The following is a 20469-nucleotide window of genomic DNA, read 5'->3' as shown; positions in this document are numbered from 1 at the left end:
GTTGCTGGGTCAGATCTGTGCCTCTTTTTCTGGGTGGTTTCTATGGCTTAGACAATGGGAAACATCTGGAAAGCTGGAGGCAACTGATGGGGGTGGCCTGTGACTTGGCCAAGTGACCATCACTCTGGTCCCCATTGATACCAGGCATCCTTCCAGGGAAGGAGAGAGCCTGAGAGCTCCTCTGCTTTGCCTTAGTTCTGGACCTTTATTTGGAAGCCTCAAGAAAACATTACAGATTTTAAGGCATTGTAAACACCTGATGACTTAGCATCCCCCTTTTCTCTTCTAATCTTTCTGCGTGATGTGTTGGTTTTCATTATTATTTTACCACAAGATTAAATTTCTGAAAAAATATCAGCCTGCATCAGGCATATCAAAAGAACAGCACAAAGGTCACATCTTCTGCCTGAGTTAAAAGAGACTGTTTTTCAGCTGTGGAAATTAATACCTCCCTCACACTCTGAGCAACAAGGCTTTGAGGGAAAGGTTCCTTTCCTCAGTGCATGCTGCCTGCAGCCAGGTAAAGAGATGGAAGGCAGCTCCTTGGTGCATATGCTCCAGCCCTAAGGGGTGTTTTGAACAGCATTTTGGTTTGCTGCACAAACCAGTCCCACAAAATACCACACAACACATATGAACTCCGCACGGCAGCAGCCCTGCCCTCTCTGTGCTGTGTGCCTCTGACACGCACTGTTTGTCTGCCCATCTGAGGCTCATTTCTCCTTTTCCACATCTGGTGTACATTGCCATGGTTCACATGTGCCGCAATGTCTCGAGTGTCCTCATATCTTTCTTTGGAATACATCTCTCATTTTGCTCCTGGTATCTACATTTTAAAAATGCAAAGAATGGTTATAGCATCAGGGGGCAGATATGCCCAAGTCCCAGTTTATCTACGACAAGCAGCTTCTCATCCAAAGGTATTGTGTGGATTAATGAAAGACTTTTTATTGCAGGAACTAAATGTTCTGACATGCCAGAAATGTCCAAGCGCTATTATGCTCCACTCAAAGGACCTCTCTTTAGAGACAAAAATGATAATTTTATGCCCCTGCAGTGGAACCACAAGTACCATTTCAAGCCTTGTCCATAATTAGCTGCTCTTTCAGGTTTCTCTGGCATAAATGGACTTATTTTACCTAGTGAAGTGGATATTGGCTGTTCTGAATGACCGGGTTAGACAGCCAGTATCAATCAGTATACTTGGCTTGACATCTCAACAACTGTGCTGGGAAGAGGGAAAGAAAGAAATTCAGATGAAGTATCTAAAACCCGCACTTTCCTTGGATTCCGGTTTAAGTGTCTGTATAACCAATATGTTCACAAAGGGCTTGTAGCCCCAGCTGAACTCCGAAAGCCAAGGGGAATTCTGTCAATGACTTCCACAGAAAGAAGATTGAGCATCCGTAAGATTTGTGTGCTGAAAACCTGTACAGGGGTGAGTCTCAGATAGCACAGTGCACTCTGAAAGGGCCAGCCCGTGAGGTCTCTAAAGCTTTGTTGTCCACAGAAAGGTCACTGCCACAGGGTTTGGCATTTCTCTTTCCCTCTCTGCCTCCAGTTCATGCAGTTTTCTCTGCAGTGGGTGTGGCCACAGCTATAGTAGCACAATTTGAGATTTCCTGAAATCCAGATCCTTTCTAGCTGTTCTGTCAAAAACCAGATAGCTGACCTTCAGTCTGCACTACGCGCTGCCAGAAGATGAGATATTCAGCCCTGTTGGGGCAGGAAAGTGCCTCTTGGATCTTCGTACCTATGGGTTTATGATGACGCATGGGAGTTTGCATTCTCCAGCTCAGGCACGTAGATGAAAGCAAAGTTATGCCACAAGCACAGGTGTCTCCGCACTTTAGCAGCAATTCTCAAATGTGCCTTGATTCCATCTCTTCAATAGCAAATGCACAGATGAAAGTGGGGAGGGATGAACACGTGGAGGGAAACAGGAATCAAGTGCAATCCCATTACATTGCCGCCTTAAATATTATTTCATCAACCAGACAGAAATAACTTGACAGCTACACAGCAGCACTTACATTTGCATAACATCACATTCTCTCCAGGCAACCTAGCCTGCCTTCCATTGTTGTCTGTGCAGCCTGCTGTTCATACAGAAAGCCATTTTTGTGGGCAACCAAGTCGTTTTGTGTGCTGTCCAAGCAGTGATTTTTCTCTCTTTGACATTATTCTTGCAAGACATTTGACAGCAGGTCTCCATCACTAATGTGCACACGTGGACTTTTGTATTCACATGCACAAATCCCTTAGACACCTATGAAAATATGAAAAGCTGGAGCTTTGCATGTCATGGCAGATGAATCTGAGCACTTGAAAAGTAGATTGACAGGAAGTAGATATAAATTTCGAGGTTTGTCTGAGGTCTTGTTTGAGACACATACCACCCTAGACACTTCTGAAGGAAATTACATCAGAAGTCCTGTGGCCCATCATCTGTACTCTAAACAATAAGATTCCTATGTTGAAAAGAAGCGTTACTTGAAATGCGAAAGAAGATAAATGTTTGACGAGGAGGGTGACTCAGACTGCTAGTGATAGGCCTTAACTCACCTTCTGGCTATTAACTGAAAATCCTTCCCTAGTACAGTGAATACTCATGTTTAAATACAACTCATTGATCACTATAGCAACCCCTTTATCACATGAAGCACATTCTAGCTCTAAGATAAAAAAGCACTTTTGAACAGAAACGCACACACCCACTCATCAAAAGGTAAGGTGAGCATCCATGTTTTTTTATCTTGTTTTATCAAGATGATTTTTGTTTTAAAAGTAGGTAAAAGATGGTGTGTGAATTGGTCTGCACATGTTTTGATTGTTTATTTTGAATTTTTATTCTGAATGTATTAGTATCCAAACTGAACAGAAGGAATAGATGCTTCTCTTGGGAGATTTAAAAAGGGAATAAAGAATCAATATGTATTTAATCAGACTGTTTTTCTTGATTATCATTGCTTTAGCTGTAGGAAAAGTATTGAATTATAGGGTAACATCTAGAAATGGAATTTCTGTTCTGCAAGAAATTCTGACATGGTGACTTCCTCTCCCATCAAATTGAACACTGCACTTACTTTTTTTAATTTCCAACAGAACAAAATATCAAAAAAGTCAGCGGGTTTGACTGAATTGTTTGATTTCGGTAATGTAAAAAAAATCCATTTTGAAAAAAATCCAGTGTGTATTCAAAGTAATAGGTTAGAGTTGTTTTTTTTAATCAAATTAAACCAAAAAGTTTTATTAATGCCTCAAAACTGACATGAATGAAATTTAAAAAAACCCTTTGTTTAGTTTTTCCCTATGTAGAATTTTTGCTAATTAACAGTCTCCTGCAAAATGCTTAAATACTGATGAAACTTTTTGTTGGAAATGTTTCAACAAGTGCTGCTGCTTACTAGATTGTATGGGGAATAGTGCACAAAATCAGGCAATTAACTACCACTGGCTTTTCAAGAAACAGTGGGATCTTTATTTTGCAGAGCAACTGCCTACACTTGCAAGCACAAATGAGGAGAATAAGTTTTTTTAAATAGAGTTGGGATCATAGAGGCAGTTGAACTCCAATGGAGGTTTTACTTCTTCCTTCTCTTTGCAGGAACATGATGAACTGAACAGTGTACCAGGTCATCATGGTGCTCATGAGCCCATCTGTAAATGTGGTGATCTAGATGTCATCTTCAACTATAAAGCCTCAAGTCAAAAGCTAGTAGTTACTATCTTGGAGGCCAGGGATATCCCAGACAAAGACCGCAGTGGCGTGAACACCTGGCAAGTGCACACAGTCCTGATGCCTAGCAAGAAACAGAGGGGTAAGACAAGTGTTCAGAGAGGGCCCATCCCCATGTTCAAGAATAAAATCACCTTCAGTAAGCTGGAGCCAGAGGAGTTAAGCAGCCATGCCATTCGTTTCCGCCTCTATGCGGTGCACAAGATGATTGGAGAGAAGATGATGGGAGAGCAGTTGTTCTACCTGAGCAACATCAGCCAGGAAGGGGAAGTGAAGGTGACATTGGTCTTGGAGCCAAGGAGTAATTTGAGCGTAAGTTTGATGAAAGAAATATGAAGTCTGTAAAATTGTTCATCTGGTGAATGGGGACCAGCTGTACCTGATATGTTTCATTCAGGGCTGTTAGGATGCAACTGGTGGATCTGTCCTACTATCACTTAAAAGGTTATCAGTTAGGGGAAGCACAGGGCATGTCTTCTCTACACAAAGCTATGCCTTATTAACAACGGCTCAGCTAGCAAGCTTACACAAAATCATGTAGATGTACTACATCTACACAAGCCGTTCAAATGCTGTGCCACGCATAAATAACAGGTTGGTCCTGGAACCACCAAAGCTAATTACATCTTAATTTCAAAAAGGAGAGTAGTTCTTGTGCACCGTTACGTTGGTGGACCTGTACTACTGCCAGTGCGAGAGCTACCTCATTTGGCACTAACTACTAGCTTGTGGATCTCTGCGTTGTGCAGTTTCCATGTTACCAGAAATGCTTAGTAATGTTCCTTTTCATGACAGATGGGAGTGGAGAGGTGGGTCATGTGAGCAGGAACTGGCTGTGCTGCTTCACAGTCTTCCATGCACATCACAGTTGTACCCAGCTCTGGCTATGCCAATCAATTTGTGTAGATGAGCTCTGTCATGAGTCATTGTCTACAAAAAGCTCAGTGAGAGGTTTGTGCACACAAAATGAATAAAACATCATACTCCGGGTGAAGAAGGGAGTAGAGAGAGCATCATGGTAGCAAGGAAATAAAGTAAGAAAATACACAGTACATGACAAAAAAAACCCCCAAACTGCAAAATGCATTCCATCCAAAAGTCATTGTCAAGGAGATTTACTGTGCATTTGATGTAGTAGGATGTATGCTTATCTCAGAGGCTTTGATTTACACTAGTGATAACACATTACGCAGAGTTCCTCATCCTTAAAGAGCAAGTTCAGAGATGTGTTTTTATAAAAGTGATGTTCTGATTCTTCTGGTGCCCCATAATAATTCATTCTTAGTCATTGTCATTTCTTAACAGAGATCTTACTAAACAAGGCTACAAGATAGAAATTAAGGGGAGGGTGGTGGTGAACGTCCTGATGAGACTTTCAGTGCTCTTTCCCTGCAGAGTGCAGACTCTCAGCTTAGTCTGTCAGCAATCTCTCACAGTGATAGCGCTTCTTCAACACAGTCCCTGTCGCATGGAGGGGTGCCAGAGCTGCTCGTGGGATTGTCGTACAATGCCACTACGGGGAGGCTGTCAGTGGAGATGATCAAAGGCAGTCATTTCCGAAACCTCGCAATTAATAGGCCACCTGGTAAGTACTTTCACTGCTATTAAATAACACCATTGAGTCAAAATTTGCTTTTTATTTTCTTCCTTAAGATATTCAATTATGTCATTTCTGAGCTGGGTTTCCTTGCAGAGTATCTGATTGAAAATTAAAAGCATTATTTCAAATATGTGTGCTGGTAAATTTTACAGTGTAATTGGAGGCAATCATATGGAGACACAGCTGACGGGACAGTAATACCTGAATGTCTCGTTTATTGCATATACCTTTACAACATCTGATTATGGCAAAACTGCTATTATACCCAAAGCACAGAGTAATTCTCAGCAGATCCATAAAAAGAAAGAAGTGCTTTTCAAGTGATTATATGTTACCATGTGACCTACAGAGGCCCTGCCTAGTGCCATTAAGTGTTTCCCAGGGCTATACTTTGTTTGGTCCCCTTGCTGTGCTGCCGAGCACTAGGTGACCTGGTGCTTTGGGCCCTTTGGGGATCCTGCTGCTGTGAATTCTCCGCTGCCACACAAAAAAATCTTCTGCAGAAAGAATATTTTAAGGTTGTTCTTCTGGGTCACAACAGTTGAGTTCCCTTCCTCTGATACCTAAAGGAAAAAATGGAAGTTGCCTTACAGTAGGTTTAGTTAGTCCCTGAGCTGTAGTTAGTCCTTGAGATGGATAGTGGATGGACAGTGCTAATGCCCACAATATAGTTGGGGTCACGCAGCCATAGTGCATGGTGTTATCTGCTTTGCTGCTGGTGTGCCTCATTCAGGGGTTGAATGGTAGTGCTGTATTCATCTTGTATTGTCCTTTTGCCTCCTGTCTGAAACCAGCAGCTAGTGGCAATGTGAAATAACATTTTTTTGTTTGTTGGTGTGTTTGCTTTTTGTGATGTGGTTGCCTGCCTGTCAAAGGTAATAACCTTTGACAGTTCCTTGCATTCACTGGATTTGACATAGTATCTCCAGCTTGCAAAATGCGAAGATTGCTTTTGCAAGATGCTGTGGTCTTTGGCCCAGAGCTAGCAAAATATTTATGTAGTATTTCAGTATATGGATGTGAAAACTTAAGTTTCCACTAAACTGTACTTCAGTATATTACAGAAATAATCTGTGTTATCATTCGGTCCCTCAAGAATTAAGGGCAAGTCTATGCAATAGTAAAACACATGACCCCGGTCTGTGTAGCCCTAGCTAGTCTTGTATTAGGAAGTTCTTCCATCTTTGCTGTTAAGGCCATCTTGAGTTGTTTCTTCGCATCCTTTCTGTATCCAGATCAACTTTAGCATTGTCAGACCAGTATCTCTCAGTGTTAGATCAGTTATTAGGTGAAACAGTTATTAGTTATTAGGTGAAAATAAATTATTACAGGCAAATTCCGAACCTATCACGATCTGCTTCTTTTCTTCCAAGTCACATTGTTTCTTTGACATTCGACATTGTTCTTCTGCGCCTATAAAGTTCCCAGTACTGTGGTGAGAAAAGGAAGACCCAGTGAAGCAGAAATTGAAAGAAGTTAAAAAGAAAGAAGAAAACCAGCACTTGTTTCAGATGCTGGAGTAGCAATTCAGGATAACTCCTGCAGGCACTGTAAAGGGAGTGCTGTGAGGTCCGATCGTTACTGTCTGAAACATGCTGCTGGCTGAATGAGATGCTCGATAAGTCCTTCACTAGGTGAAAACTAAAACTGCTACCTCCCTTTCTGGAGGGTGAGCAAATAGCCCTTGTGTTTTCTCAAATATGTCCTATCTGCAGTTCTGTTTGAGACTCAGAGGGAGTGATTTATTTCTTTAAAGTATCATGGGGATTTCAGACATAATAGCACTTCGGGACACTTAAATACCAAGCCCAAACTGCTATTCAGGGCAGCCATTTATGGTAAGACTGAGAGAAGTCTATGGGCAGAATCCACCTCCATTCCCCCCAGCCCTGCATGCACAGAGCCTATACAGTACCCATATGTGGTCTTGTTGCAGCCCGGTGGCTTTAGTATTGGCTGCTGCTGATAGCTGCAGCTAGGGGAATGACAGGAGAGTCTTGCACGATAGCAAATTCTCCAGCTGTGCTTTTTGCCCACCTTGAGCCTCTTCTCTGCCACCTGGGTTCCTGCACGGGTGAGCTCAGCATCTCCTGCAGCATGCATGCTCCCTCTTCAGCATCTTTGCACAGAGGTTTCACTGTGTGTAGAAGAAGGAACTGGACTGGGGCATTGGTGATTTTAGGTGTTAAAGACTGCAGAGGCTAAACAGATGGTTTTCTGGAGAAGGCAAGGAAGATTGTGCATGTCTCAGTTTTTCCTGGGCACATCTTCTCCTTCATTAAACCTTTAAATGGGATGCAGAGGGTTAAACTGAGTCAGGTAAATATCAAAGTCATGGGTGCTTACATGGGTAATAACTGGGTTAGGAAACAGCTGGACAGCATACAGAGACTTTAATCTTGCAGGCAGTGTCTTCAGGTCACATACATGGGATTTAAGAATATTTTGGCCAAGGATAAGTGTCCAGTTGTTGTTCTGGGGAACATGCTGAGTTATAGGCCTGAGTCTACAGTCCCTGATCACGCAAATAGATCCATTATCACTCCGAGCACTTAAGAGCACTCAAGAGTAGGGCTGCAGCATCGGACTGTAAATTATCAGTGTGTGCCAAAAAGCCTCATGCAGAAAAACATCTATGGTTTTGTCAGATGTGGACACCCTAGGTATTTTAGTGCTAATGGTTTGTGTGCTGTACACCTCTTTCTCTTTGGTTCTTATAAAAATCATTAACCTGTGCTAGCATTTTGTAGGGGTTCATATTTTGGTCTGTGGTATTGTATCTTCTTAGAACAAAACCCGGTGTGTTCTTTTAAAGGATGTTTACTATAAAAAAAGTAACAAGAGAAGCCTACACCACTGGCAGACACATCTTTAAAAATTTATAACTAGTTACATACTCTGTGCATGGTAGTAGTACCTTGGGATTGTAGTGATGGACCAGGAATCATTTGCGCTAGTCAGTGTATGAACACGCAACAGAGAGATGGTCTCTGCCCACATGGTGTTTAACCTTCATCAGCTGCTCTGTTGGGTGCAGCGCGCTCTCCTCTAATCTAGCCTTCGTTCTTTCCCCTTCTGCGTTTCTTTTGGGGTTTACGTCTGTGTGTAATGCAATTTGAGAAGGACTATTGTAAAGATATTCCCTTGCCTAAGAAAAGTCCTCCAAGCTTTTCAGCAGCTGCAGAATTAATCACACATAATAATTACATCCGTACATAATCATTATTATACCAGCAGCATATTAACCCCATTAAACAAATACAATAGCATTAACGCTGGAAAAGACAGGAGGGAGAGAACAAGCTATCAGGGTTTCTACTGGGAACAGGAGAAATTCTTGAAGTAAAGACTTGTCTGAAAACAAACATCTACCTGAGACACAGATAACAATGCCAAGAAGTATGGAAGATGCTCCCATAGAAGAATTAGGATCCTTACACAGTATTTGTTTCTCTGGTATCAGAGTGCTTGAAAGCCATTAGTGGATTTTATTTTATCAACTTGTTTGTGAGGGAACGGATCCCCGTTTCATTCCTGGAGAACTAAGGCACAGGTTAATTTCTTTAATTGCTCCCACTCAGACCAGGAAGCTGAATAAAAAAATTAACTTTTAACCTGCATATCTGGCATTGAACAGAAAGCTTGCTTGAGCTCCTAAACCTTTGTAATTCATGCTCCCATCTCATCAGTAGTAAAAGGGGGTTCTGTACCAGGGCAACTGGGGCAGATTCAGTCTGGAGAGCTTGGTTAACAGAGCATTAGAGGTACTGGGCAGCTACTTCCCGCTGAGTACTTGCCAGTCGGCCACAGTAAGCTTATACAAGACCACCTCTCCTTCTGCATCTTTTCATTGCCCATCCTTGAATATAGCTTGAATAAACTTACAATAAGATCAGCTGAGCAAGTTTTGTTCAGGGTAGTAAAGAAGAGGCCAGCTGCGAGGAGCCCCAGAAGGATGTCTAGTAATGAGCAGCTGGGCAGTGAGGTGGAAGATGAAGTGCAGATGAATGTAAGGTATCGCATGGGGGCAGGGATGGAATTCAAACTTAATCTGGATAGACTCAGAGCCACTTAGGAGTGAAATATTAGGCTGATAGTAAATAGCTCCAGGAAAATGTCCACTCAAGGATCAGCAGCAGTAGTGAAAAAGCACATCAAAGATTAGGAATATACCGGGGACAAAATGAAAAATTGGTATTGGACTGTGAATACACAGTTAGCAGTGTAATGAATATCTTGTACAGTTCTGGCTCCCTCCATTCAAATAGAATATAGCAGAACTGGAAAGATGCGGTGAGGAGTGATGGAGACAATCAGGGGTATGGGAACAGCTTCCAGTGAGCTGCAGCTGAATAGCATCCTACGATGCTACGACAAAGAGAGATGGGGGAAGATTTCACAGAGGTCTATGAGATCATAAGTATCGTTGAGAAAGTGAATTTGCAACGGTTATTCATTGTCTCCCCTGATACAAAACCAAAGGATCATAAAATGAAGTGAGGAGGTAGCAGGTCCTGAAGATGAGACAGCTCTTCACTTATGCTATTGAGTTCCTTACTGCAGAACGTCGTGGATGCTAGAAGTCTACTTGAGTTTGGTACAGCACAGGACAAGTTCACAAAGAAAGATCCACTGAGGACTGTTAAATATGAAGGCACTACCTCTGACTGAGGAATTTTTTGAGTCACAAATTGCTGGAGACTGGGAGAGTGCTGGGAGACAATCAATATATGCCATATTTGCCATATTTTTGTAGACTTACTAAGGCATGTGGTATTGGGTACTGTTGGGTGGATGGACTGTTTTGGTACAGCTCTTCCTACCACATGTGAGACCTGGGACTGATAAGGCTCAGAAAAGTGAGTCATGAAATAACGGACTTTTAAGGAGCGCTTGTGAGATTTTTGTGGGGGATGTTCCATGATAATTAGACATCCAGTGATAGCATGCAGTTATCTAGTAATTTTTTCACAGAATCACAGAATCGTATAGGTTGGAAAAGACCTTTAAGATCATCGAGTCCAACCGTAAACCTACACTACCAAGACCACCACTATACCACATCCATAAGCACCTCATCCAAACGTCTTTTAAATACCTCCAGGGATGGTGACTCAACCACTTCCCTGGGCAGCCTGTTCCAATGCTTGATAACCCTTTCAGTGAAGTAAAATTTCCTAATATCCAGTCTAAACCTCCCCTGGTGCAACTTGAGGCCATTTCCTCTCGTCCCATCACTTGTTACCTGGAAGAAGAGACCGACCCCCACCTCGCTACAACCTCCTTTCAGGCAGTTGTAGAGAGCGAGAAGGCCTCCCCGCAGCCTCCTTTTCTCCAGGCTAAACAACCCCAGCTCCCTCAGCCACTCTTCATAAGACTTCTGCTCTAGACCCTTCACCAGCTTCACTGCCCTTCTCTGGACATGCTCCAGCACCTCAATGTCTTTCTTGCAGTGAGGGGCCCAAAACTGAACACAGTATTTGAGGTGCAGCCTCACCAGTGCCGAGTACAGGGGCACGATCACTTCCCTAGTCCTGCTGGCCACGCTATTTTTGATACAAGCCAGGATGCTATTGGCCTTCTTGGCCACCTGGGCACACTGCCGGCTCATATTCAGGCGGCTGTCGACCAACACCCCCAGGTCCTTCTCTGCCAGGCAGCTTTCCAGCCACTCTTCCCCAGGCCTGTAGCATTGCATGGGGTTGCTGTGGTCCACGTGCAGGACCTTGCACTTAGCCTTGTTGAACCCCATACAATTGACCTCGGCCCATCGATCCAGCCTGTCCAGATCCCTCTGCAGAGCCTTCCTACCCTCAAACAGATCAACACTCCCGCACAACTTGGTGTCATCTGCAAACTTACTGAGGGTGCACTCGATCCCTTTGTCCAGATCATTGATAAAGCTATTAAACAAAACTGGCCCCAACACAGAGCCCTGGGGAACACCACTTGTGACCGGCGGTGTCACCGACTTTTCAATAGTTTTATATTTCAAAAAGGTCTATGAAAAGTATAAACCATGTTACACTTGCTGCGTATGAAATTAAGATATTTCTGAATCAAAGGAGTGCATTTGAAGTGGAATGTACGGTGATGCCTCTCCCACTCCCATAGCTGTGAACAAGAAAAAAAATAGTTTTGTGTGTGTGTGTGTCCCCCCCAAACAAGCAGAAGACAAAGCCATTGCTTCTAGGGTAGAACTCCCCTAATTCCAAATTCCAGTTGGAGCTGAATGTTTAGTGCAAATCTGCAGTGACTCTACAGAGCAGTGTTTGCAGGAGATCTGATGACAGGCTGTATAATAAAGCCATACCTGTGGGCACCACTGCTGGAGGTGAAAAAAGCCAGGCTTAAGCATCCTTACATCATGCCGCTACCGTTGCCATTGCTGAGAAGCTGTATGTTCATGCTTCCATTCATATGCTCTCGGTTAAAGTTCCCACTCCCTCTCTGAGACAGCAGCAATGCATAAAGCCCACTGTATGTTGTGGGAAGTGTTGAAATGTCCTTATTAGAGGAGAGTCACCTTGTGCATCTGGAGAGGTGTCTGTGTTACACTTTCCTGCATAAGCCTGGATTAAAGCTGCACCTCCTCAGGGCTGGAGAGTGCAGGGCGGTGGTAAGCTGGCTCCACAGCCTGACGCGTGTCCCAGGTGAGGGCTGGCACCGTAAAATGGAGTGGGGCATTGTGGCAGCAGAGGAGGATGACCAAGGAACTGAGCTCAGAGGCTCTCTGGAAGCAGCCTTCCTTCCCAAGAGACCAGGGCATTGCTTCCAGGGAGCATCATGGATGGACTCAGAGCCACTTGGGAGTCTCCTGCCCCTCCGCAGCCCATCTCCTTGCATGAAACAAGTCATTGATGCTGGCAACTCCCTCCCCTCAGGCCAAATAGTGCTTCCAGGGAGCAGTGCCCTCCTTTCTGCTGCATTTTAAATTAAAAGCGCTGCTGGTCTGTTCTCTGATGACTCGCATATCATGAAGGTTGCCAGATCCCAGCCTCTCCCTTGCATGAGAGCTGCCAGCCAAAGGAGAGGGGACCTGAGCAGCAGAGACTTGGTGGAATAGGGGAAGGAAAGTTGGCTCCTCAGAGACATAGTAGGCAGCTCTCAGGTCTTGTATGGTATATAGAGTAGACCACAAGCTGCCTCTGGCCTAATCCAGACTTTCACGGTGTGGGTTTGGGAACAAAAGCTTGGGTCTAATTCTCCTCCCTGCTCTTTTCCCGGTCCAGCTGCAGTGAGACAGAGTCAGAGTGTATCTGCCCCACTGCCAGTTTAACGGGGAGGTAAGACCATGCACTTAAGGAGCAATGGTCTTTTGGGTCTCAAACCGAGACCTCGCATTGAGCTGCGCTGTACAGAGTAGCACAGAGTTGAGCTCTGGGGCTGCTTTGCCACGCAATGCTGCCGTTTATTATGTAGGCTAGGAGTGTGGGCATGCCAGCTGGGTGAAATTAAGCTCTAGGCCCAAGGCTTTATTTTACTGAGGGTATTATTAGTCTGGATTGTGGCATGCTGACATGGTTCTGCTTTTGGAAATGAGCTAGCTTGCCTGGAGCACGAGTGGGAAAGTCTGTACAGCACTGTGTTGTACCCTGCAGTCCACAGACCTGAGGGGTCAGGAGTCTTTGGTTGTTTATTTCCTTTCTAAATATAAATTCAAGCAGGGGGTTGGATGCTTTTGTATTGCAGTGTTTTTGTTCACGGGTCAGCTTTATTAATAATGACAGAGCTTAGGGTAAATGAAAGCAGAATGCACGCTATGGTCCCTGCTCCAAAAATGGGAACGTATAAATTATAGTTGATTATTCCCCTGAGTTGTCATTATCAGTTAGTTCCCTTAGAAGGATGATGACAGAAATGGGTCATTAGAAGAATTGCAGATAAACTGATTGCCTTTGCAGATGAGCTCTCAAGAGGTGTTTTATGGTTGGGGTGGTGTTGATGGTGACAGAGCAGTCTGCATGAGGAGAGGTTTGGCCAAACCTCTGGAGTAAGATTATGCAGCGCCAGCCCAAAATGTGTCTGGCTTCTTGCAGCATTCCTTGATTTAGTGCTTTTCACTCTGGTATTAAATGCAGAGGTGTTGTTATTTTATGTATACGTGAACATTGTTCAGTCCACTCATACCAGAGATGAAAGATGAGTTTAGAGTAAAAATGATCTGTAGCAAGAACTGTTCCAAAGCCTATATGGAAAGGAGAGCCTGGTGGATGTGGTGCTAAAATTGGTCTCTGCAAAATTAGACTTTGTTCCTGCTTCTTCACAGACTTTTGTGTAACTGTGGGCAAGCTGCAGTCTCAGACGCTCCCAGATATTAAGAGGTCTTGCTCTTCTTCATGTCAGTGAGATAGGTGCCTAAATAGAAGGTGAGCACTTAGGCATTTTAAAGAATTTAAGCCTTAATCTCTCTTCTCCTTTTGTGCTTGACAGAGGTGGCATGAAAGTAAATACACTGAAGAGTGTAAAGTGCTGAGATACCACAGTAATGAGGCCATTACTGAATCTGAGCATGTAATTAGATGGAAAATGTTTGCCTATTCATAATGAATAGATGCTCTCACACATACATTCCTCAGTAAGTTTTCAAGTTCATCCTTGCTGTAGTTCCACTAATTTCACCGTGTATCCAGGGATGGATTTTCTTTGGCAAAGCCAACCGAAGGGGAGAGCTTTCCATCTCAGAGGACCAGAGTGGACCACAAGGAGAACTAGGTAGTGTTTCCTGCTGAGACACCTAAAAAGATGCTGCAAGGAGCACAATGCAGTGAGGGCAAACCACAATCTTAAAATGTAGTTACTGAAGCAGAATAACAGCTCAGCCTCATACGTACCCACTCTGCAAAGCAAATTTCAGATGCTAAATATATTATCCACACCTACTCTTTTATTTCTGTTCAGGCAAGCTTGATTCTTTTGGCTGGTAAAATACACCAAGTGGAATAAATTTGAGAAGAATTAGCGGCCTGATTTAGTTGTCACTTGCACTGTTTTTTTGCCTGTGTTTACATGGGAATGAATAGGGCTCCTGGTATTAGCTCTGCCCCGAGCATAATCTCCTTCCAGCCTGCATGTTCTTGCCCGATCCAGATGATATCTGCAGAATCCCCACCGACCTTGGTACTGTATAGACAGGGCCTTGGTGCAGAATTACGTAGCAGATGATGTGATGTGTATTAAAGAAAAAGCCCAATTTTCTGATGTTGATCTCTGCTGGGTTTAAGTCATTGGTCGTACGATGTTCAGTTTTCTTTAAAGCCAGCTATATTACTCCTCACTTGCAAAAGCTGAGGCCTCAGTCAGGGGTGTGACATCCTAGAGTTTATGACTGCAAGAAACTCGTCCGTTCATTGCTTGGAAAATTAACTGGGACATCCTGAAACAACATCTTATAAGGTGTTTTAGCTGTGGCACTTGCTTTAGTGTTAAAACCTAAGTCATCTGTAATGGTAGCATTGTCTACTAGATCTTTGCTGAATTATGTCATATGCTGCTTTGATGGTATTGACTATAACTTGGTTGTCTCTGTAGGGGACTGCTTAAACATATGTACCTGTGGTTAGGTGTGATGAATCCTACCTGAGCTGCCAATATTGGTGGCAGTCAGAAGGAAGGATGACAGCAAGGTTTACTGAGAGGAAACTCTAGACCTCAGTCGTCTCCCCATCATCTCAGAAAACCAGGTACAGGCTTGTGTAGGTGACCTTTCCTTGAAGTAGCATAGGAAGATAAGCTAAAAAAGTACTTCATTTGCTGTTAGTTATGTTGCACAGTGCCATGCTCAGGTTGGACAGCAGTGAGGGTGTTTGTAGCAGTCCTTGGCTGCATACTGCTTCTCTACTCGGCCCATCCCCTGCCCCAGCACAGCTGGGGAAACCGTCTCCGGAGCTGCCAAGGGGCCCAGGGGCAGGACCTTTCTAGTGCTGCTCCATGCCCCAGCTCCACGCGTGCTGACCGTTCCCAGCCCCTACTGTGATCCCAATCAAATGTCCTCAGCAAAGCAGTTATCAGAAGGTAGTGGGGAAAGCAATATGACACCAGGGGCATATCTAGAGAATAATGGAGATATTGGGGCAGGAGCAAATAGAGAGGGTCTCATCTCCATGAATTCCTGGGTCTCAGCACTCAGCTGTCTTGTGCGTCAGCAGAAACGAGCCTGTAGATGGATTGGTTTGGAAAATGCACTGAAATGATGTGGAAAATGTAAGCTTTCAATTTGAAAGAAAGAAAAATTTTTAAATTTGAACAGGGAATTGTACTAATTAGCTGCTTGTTTGTATTTAAAAATCAGCCTGGCAGAGATTTTTCACTATTTTGAAATCCCTTCCTCACAAAAAAGAGGGTGAATACATTAAAAAAATCCATAAAACCTCTACCCCCCACTTATTTTTATTTCCAGGGAGTTCCCTGCAGCCTCAGACCAGCAACTGGGACTTCCACATGAGGAATGCTTCAGTGCACGTTTGTCAGTGCAAAGCAAAGTGACATCTCTACGAGTACTGCAAGAGATAGTGTCTGGTAGTTATCTTGTGTGGTTTCACATTGAGTTGAGCTAACAGAGCGAGTCCTCTCTTGCACTTTGTGTTTCTGATGGGTCTGAAGTTGTTACGGATTTCAGTCCCTCAGCACCACCAACACTGAATATTACTATGGGAATTAGTCCACCTCTTGATAAAACGGTTCTTTCCTTCCCAGATACAATCAGGAAACTATTTCATGTCAGAGCTCTGCTTTTCTGTCTAACGAGTAGGTCTTTGTTGGCAAGATCTACTTCATCTCCAGTGTTACGCTGGGAGCCAAGCTGGCACCCCCAGCTAATGATTGGGCTGAACTTTCCCCGCAGTAACTCGATAGCTGTACAGCTGTGCAGGCTCACAATTTGCTCCTCGATTGTCAGTCTCCTGACAGCTTTTTCGGTGGAACAGTTTGAGAGGAGCAGAGAGCCCTGCTTTGGAGACACAGAAGTGTTTTCACACCTGAAGTGTAATTTCACACCTTGTGTTGCTCAGTAGATAAGTGCGTAAAATAGCACATCAGATGGGAACAGAAGAGGATAGACATGCTGTAGACAAGAGACGGAGGCTTGTTATTTATTTCCTATCTTCAGCACACTCTGAAATAATACTCACTTGCAGAAACCCAGGCACAGATTACGAAGGGGTTAGGTGGGGACTTTTCTAACCAAGTGATCTGTTACCGTCACGTGCAGAGAGAGGTGAAAACTTACACTGAGCTGGGTCTGTGGAGCATTGGGACCACAGAGCTCTGCCTGAGACCACAGGATTAGCAACCACATAACAGGAGTGAACTAATTAATACAGGAGGCAGCAAGAGTTTTAAGGGTGGATTTACAGGAACACTGACTTGGACCATCCCTTCCCTGTATCTACTAAGCATTTTTACTCCTTGTATTGACTTAAATAGTGAATAAAATTGACCTTGAGTCCACCAAAAAAGTAAGATGAGAATTTGGAACAGGCCTTGATCTCATCATGCGAGATCAAATAATTTTACTGTGTATGCAGATTTCCTCTCCCTCTTTTTCAGGACCCTTTTTGTTTGCTATCTCAAATAATAGGTTGTAGAGGCATTCTTCCAAAGGAGAGTGGTAGTGAGGCAAGTGCAGCCAAGGGAAGCCCTGGTAAGACAGCCCCAACGAAACTTGATTGTGAGGGAGAAGAAGGGAAGGTGGAGGCACACCATTTGATGTGGAGAATCCATAGAGATGCTCATAGTTTTGGTTAGTCTTAGACAGGTTTGCTAGGCTTGGGAACCAGATTTCCTGTTCTTTCCAAGAGAGTAGGGCTGAAACATGCATCAGTTTCCTTCCTTTTTCTCCCCAGCTGGATATTAGGAAATTCAAGAGGTGCTTTCAACTGCTTCTCCTCATTACATGGATTTTACTAAGGAGAGCAGTCCAGCCCTCATCTGTTATTCACTGCAGACAAAGCTGCTCTGCTTGGAGTTTTTGGGTGTTTTTTGACTGCTTGGGGCTTTCATTTAATCTGTCACCCGTGCCAAACTTTATTTCCTCTTCTTTGTCCTAGACACCTATGGAAAGCTCTGCCTGCTCAACTCTGTGGGCCAGGAGATGTCTCGCTGCAAGACCTCCATCCGTCGAGGACAGCCCAACCCCGTCTACAAGGAAACTTTCATCTTCCAGGTTGCTCTCTTCCAGCTCTCTGATGTCACGCTAATGATCTCCATATACAACAGACGCAGCATGAAGCGCAAAGAGATGGTTGGCTGGATTTCTATGGGTCAGAACAGCAGCGGCAAGGAAGAGCAAAGTCATTGGCAGGAAATGAAGGAGTCAAAGGGGACGCAGGTCTGCAGGTGGCACACGCTACTGGAGTCCTAGTAGTTACCAGGACAGCCGGCGGGTCCTGGGAATAAAGGGCTGTCTTCCCTTGTTCTTAGTCAGCAGAAAACAGCTATCCCATGGCAAGCACCGTGCTCTGACAGGTCACGTACACTTTAACCTGACTTTTCAGTGTCAGCAGTCATGAGGATTAAAGGTGGCAAGGCCTGGGAAGCAAGTTCAGTTCTTGTCTTTCCAGGTTGTCCTGTATTTTCTACATCCAAATAATCAACCCTAGGGAAAAGCAATGGGAAAACCTACAAAATCCTCTCCTTGGTCATTGTCTCACTCATTTTGTCGTAGTCTTAATCATCACAGACTGACTTCGATGCCGTTTTCTTCTGGGGAAACTCTCTCTTCTCTCCCTCCCTTTATTTATATTAATGAAGTTTGCAAATATTCTTGACACACAGATAGCTCACAGATAGGCTAACCTGCATGCAGATCACATTCTCTCTCTTTTATTATTGTATTTCTACGTCCTAGAAATAAGCATTTGATACCACTGTAGACTGGATTATATATTTTTCAGGCAGCATGGGAAAGCACTCTTGAATTCCCTGTCAACTTTTAAGTGCCTAGACATTACTACTGTTCTCCTGTACTAACAATTGATATTAGGACTAAACACTACCAGTATTTTTAATTAGGCATCCTGTGCACTTGTTAGCCTGCATTGCCATAGGCTTACACAAGAGATAAGTAGCATCAGTTTTATATTGCAATTATACAATGCATGTTTAGATGCTTACTTGAAGTTCATGGCTTCTGTCATCATGAATACCAAAAAAGACCAGAACAAGCTGCACATCCACCTTTGTGCCTGAATCACTCTTTTCTGCATCATTGTTTTGCCCATGTGTTACTTCATTTTTTAAAAGTGAGGTTCATTCAGAAAAGCATTCTGTGAACATTACATAGGAAGGCTTTAGATCCGTGCTTTCTCTGCAATTCAGTTAAGCACAACCCAGTTTGCTGAGGGCTCTTCTTCAAATGTGCTATCCTGTCATATCTTTTCGGGATCTGAAAGGGGACTGTTTTTGGCATGCTGAGCAGTAGAGGATACCAGACCATGTCACCTTGTCTTTGGGGTGAGCTCTCCTGCAGGCAAGGAATAGGATCTGGGGGACCCCCCTAGAGGGGCTGCTGGCTCTGCTGAACTAACACCAGAGAAAAGCATTACGCTTCCTGCCTCTAACTGAAAACAATGCAAGGAGCAGGCTTGCTGGATGAGTTGATGACACTTTTATGTAGTTACTTTTCAGACTATATTGTCATTTTCCATTTTAATCTTTTTTCCTGTCTCTGTGAGTTGAAGTTGTGGAGACGATGGATAGGGGACGTGTCTTAGTCTGCTACTTGACTATTGAAAGTTTAGCCGTTGGTAGCTGTTGCGATGCTGTGTGCGACACAGCAAAGAATGTTAATTGTCTAGTGTAGTGATGGGACACAGGCAGTAGGGTGCTGAGATCTTCAAATACTATCAGCTGCCCAATCTCCCATTCCCGTGCTCTCTCGGAGAGGACTGGTATTTCCCCATTCCTGCTGATGATAGCAAGACATGGGAAATATTTCAAGGCACCAAATTCTGCCTCCTATTGCACCACAACCATCTCCTTCCCTTCAACGGTGCTGTGCAAATCTAACTAGTGCAAATTTGGGCACTGGCTGTTTGACCAAAATTGAACCTTGGTGCTGGTTTGCATCACATCCAGGCTAGCCAGACCCTGCAGGGCAGTGGTGTGATACACACAGGCTTTGTCTATCCTCATGAGGCAGACAGACTAATCTGCATATGGAAGGACTTCTGGTATAGGTGAGACAAATGGTCTCAGGCCATGGTTTTATATATTCTTATCACTTACTTGTCTGAGCATCATTTTTCCGGTGAGACTGGTGGGTTTCCTATGCAGGAGGGTTGTCCTCCACTGCCTAGATAAGCTGGCATAATATCTGCTGTGCACTACTGGGGCTTTGTATCACAAAGCAGGATCTAACCCAACTACAGCTCAGCAAACAAATACATTTTGGTCTGCACTGTTAACGCTGCTGTATTACCAATGCGAGAGAAAATGAGCATTTGAGTGGTAACCAGCAGAATAGAAATGTTTTTTTATCATGTACTTTTCTTCTGGAAAAAAAGTAGAGGAAACAGCCCAATTCAAAAGCTGCATTTGCTGTTTTCAGTTGTTTTCCAATCTCTGCATCTTTTTTCCTGAACTGCATAAAATGTATATACAAGTGTTTATAAGTAATTTTATTATCTGGGATGTGTATGTATAATAAACTTATTGAGATTCTCTTCATAACTTCTTGAACCTGCAAAGTGTTGCTTATGCTTAATGATTAGCTAAGGGAAAAGTATAAGTTGATAATATGTTTCAGCAATGAACTGGAAATAACCCAGATTTATAATAGTGTGAGTAAAAAAAAAAATCTTGGAAAAGATCATTTTAAAAAGCAATGAAGTAAACTGGTTTTGGACTTCCATGCCATTTTCACATCAAGATCTTTTCTGAAGATACAGCATTAATGGAATTGAATTTTAATATATAATTTCAGTTTAGAGTATTAGGAGTCAGAGGAATGCAAGTGAAAATAGCTTACTTACTCTAAGTTAATATCTAAGCACATGTTAAAACTTTGCTCTCAGATGGAAGCAGGTTGCTGCATCCTTGCAACAACATTTTGGCCTGCTGTTTTACCAGAAAAATTGGGAGGCAAGGGAAAAAGGATGAGGCAAGGGGAGCATTGGGTTTTGAGAGCTGC

The 20469-nt window shown here is 43.5% G+C and overlaps 1 protein-coding gene across 3 annotated transcripts in view; it reads left to right on the top strand.

Moving 5' to 3' along the window:
• The window catches only part of SYT16 (synaptotagmin 16), a 117439-nt gene extending 97218 nt beyond the window's left edge, over positions 1–20221 (top strand). For all 3 annotated transcript variants that reach the window (XM_072865425.1, XM_072865427.1, XM_072865426.1), the window contains 3 exons: positions 3608–4051; positions 5135–5324; positions 17387–20221. In XM_072865425.1, the coding sequence (XP_072721526.1) occupies positions 3608–4051; positions 5135–5324; positions 17387–17700 (948 nt within the window). In that variant the 3' untranslated portion in view covers positions 17701–20221. The remainder of the gene's footprint in view (positions 1–3607; positions 4052–5134; positions 5325–17386) is intronic.
• The last annotated feature ends 248 nt before the right edge of the window (positions 20222–20469 follow it).

The sequence above is a fragment of the Ciconia boyciana genome, chromosome 6 (assembly GCF_034638445.1).
Source record: "Ciconia boyciana chromosome 6, ASM3463844v1, whole genome shotgun sequence".
Classification (NCBI taxonomy): domain Eukaryota; kingdom Metazoa; phylum Chordata; class Aves; order Ciconiiformes; family Ciconiidae; genus Ciconia; species Ciconia boyciana.
Note: the sequence above shows the minus strand (reverse complement) of the source record. Positions and strands in the feature narration are given on the sequence as shown.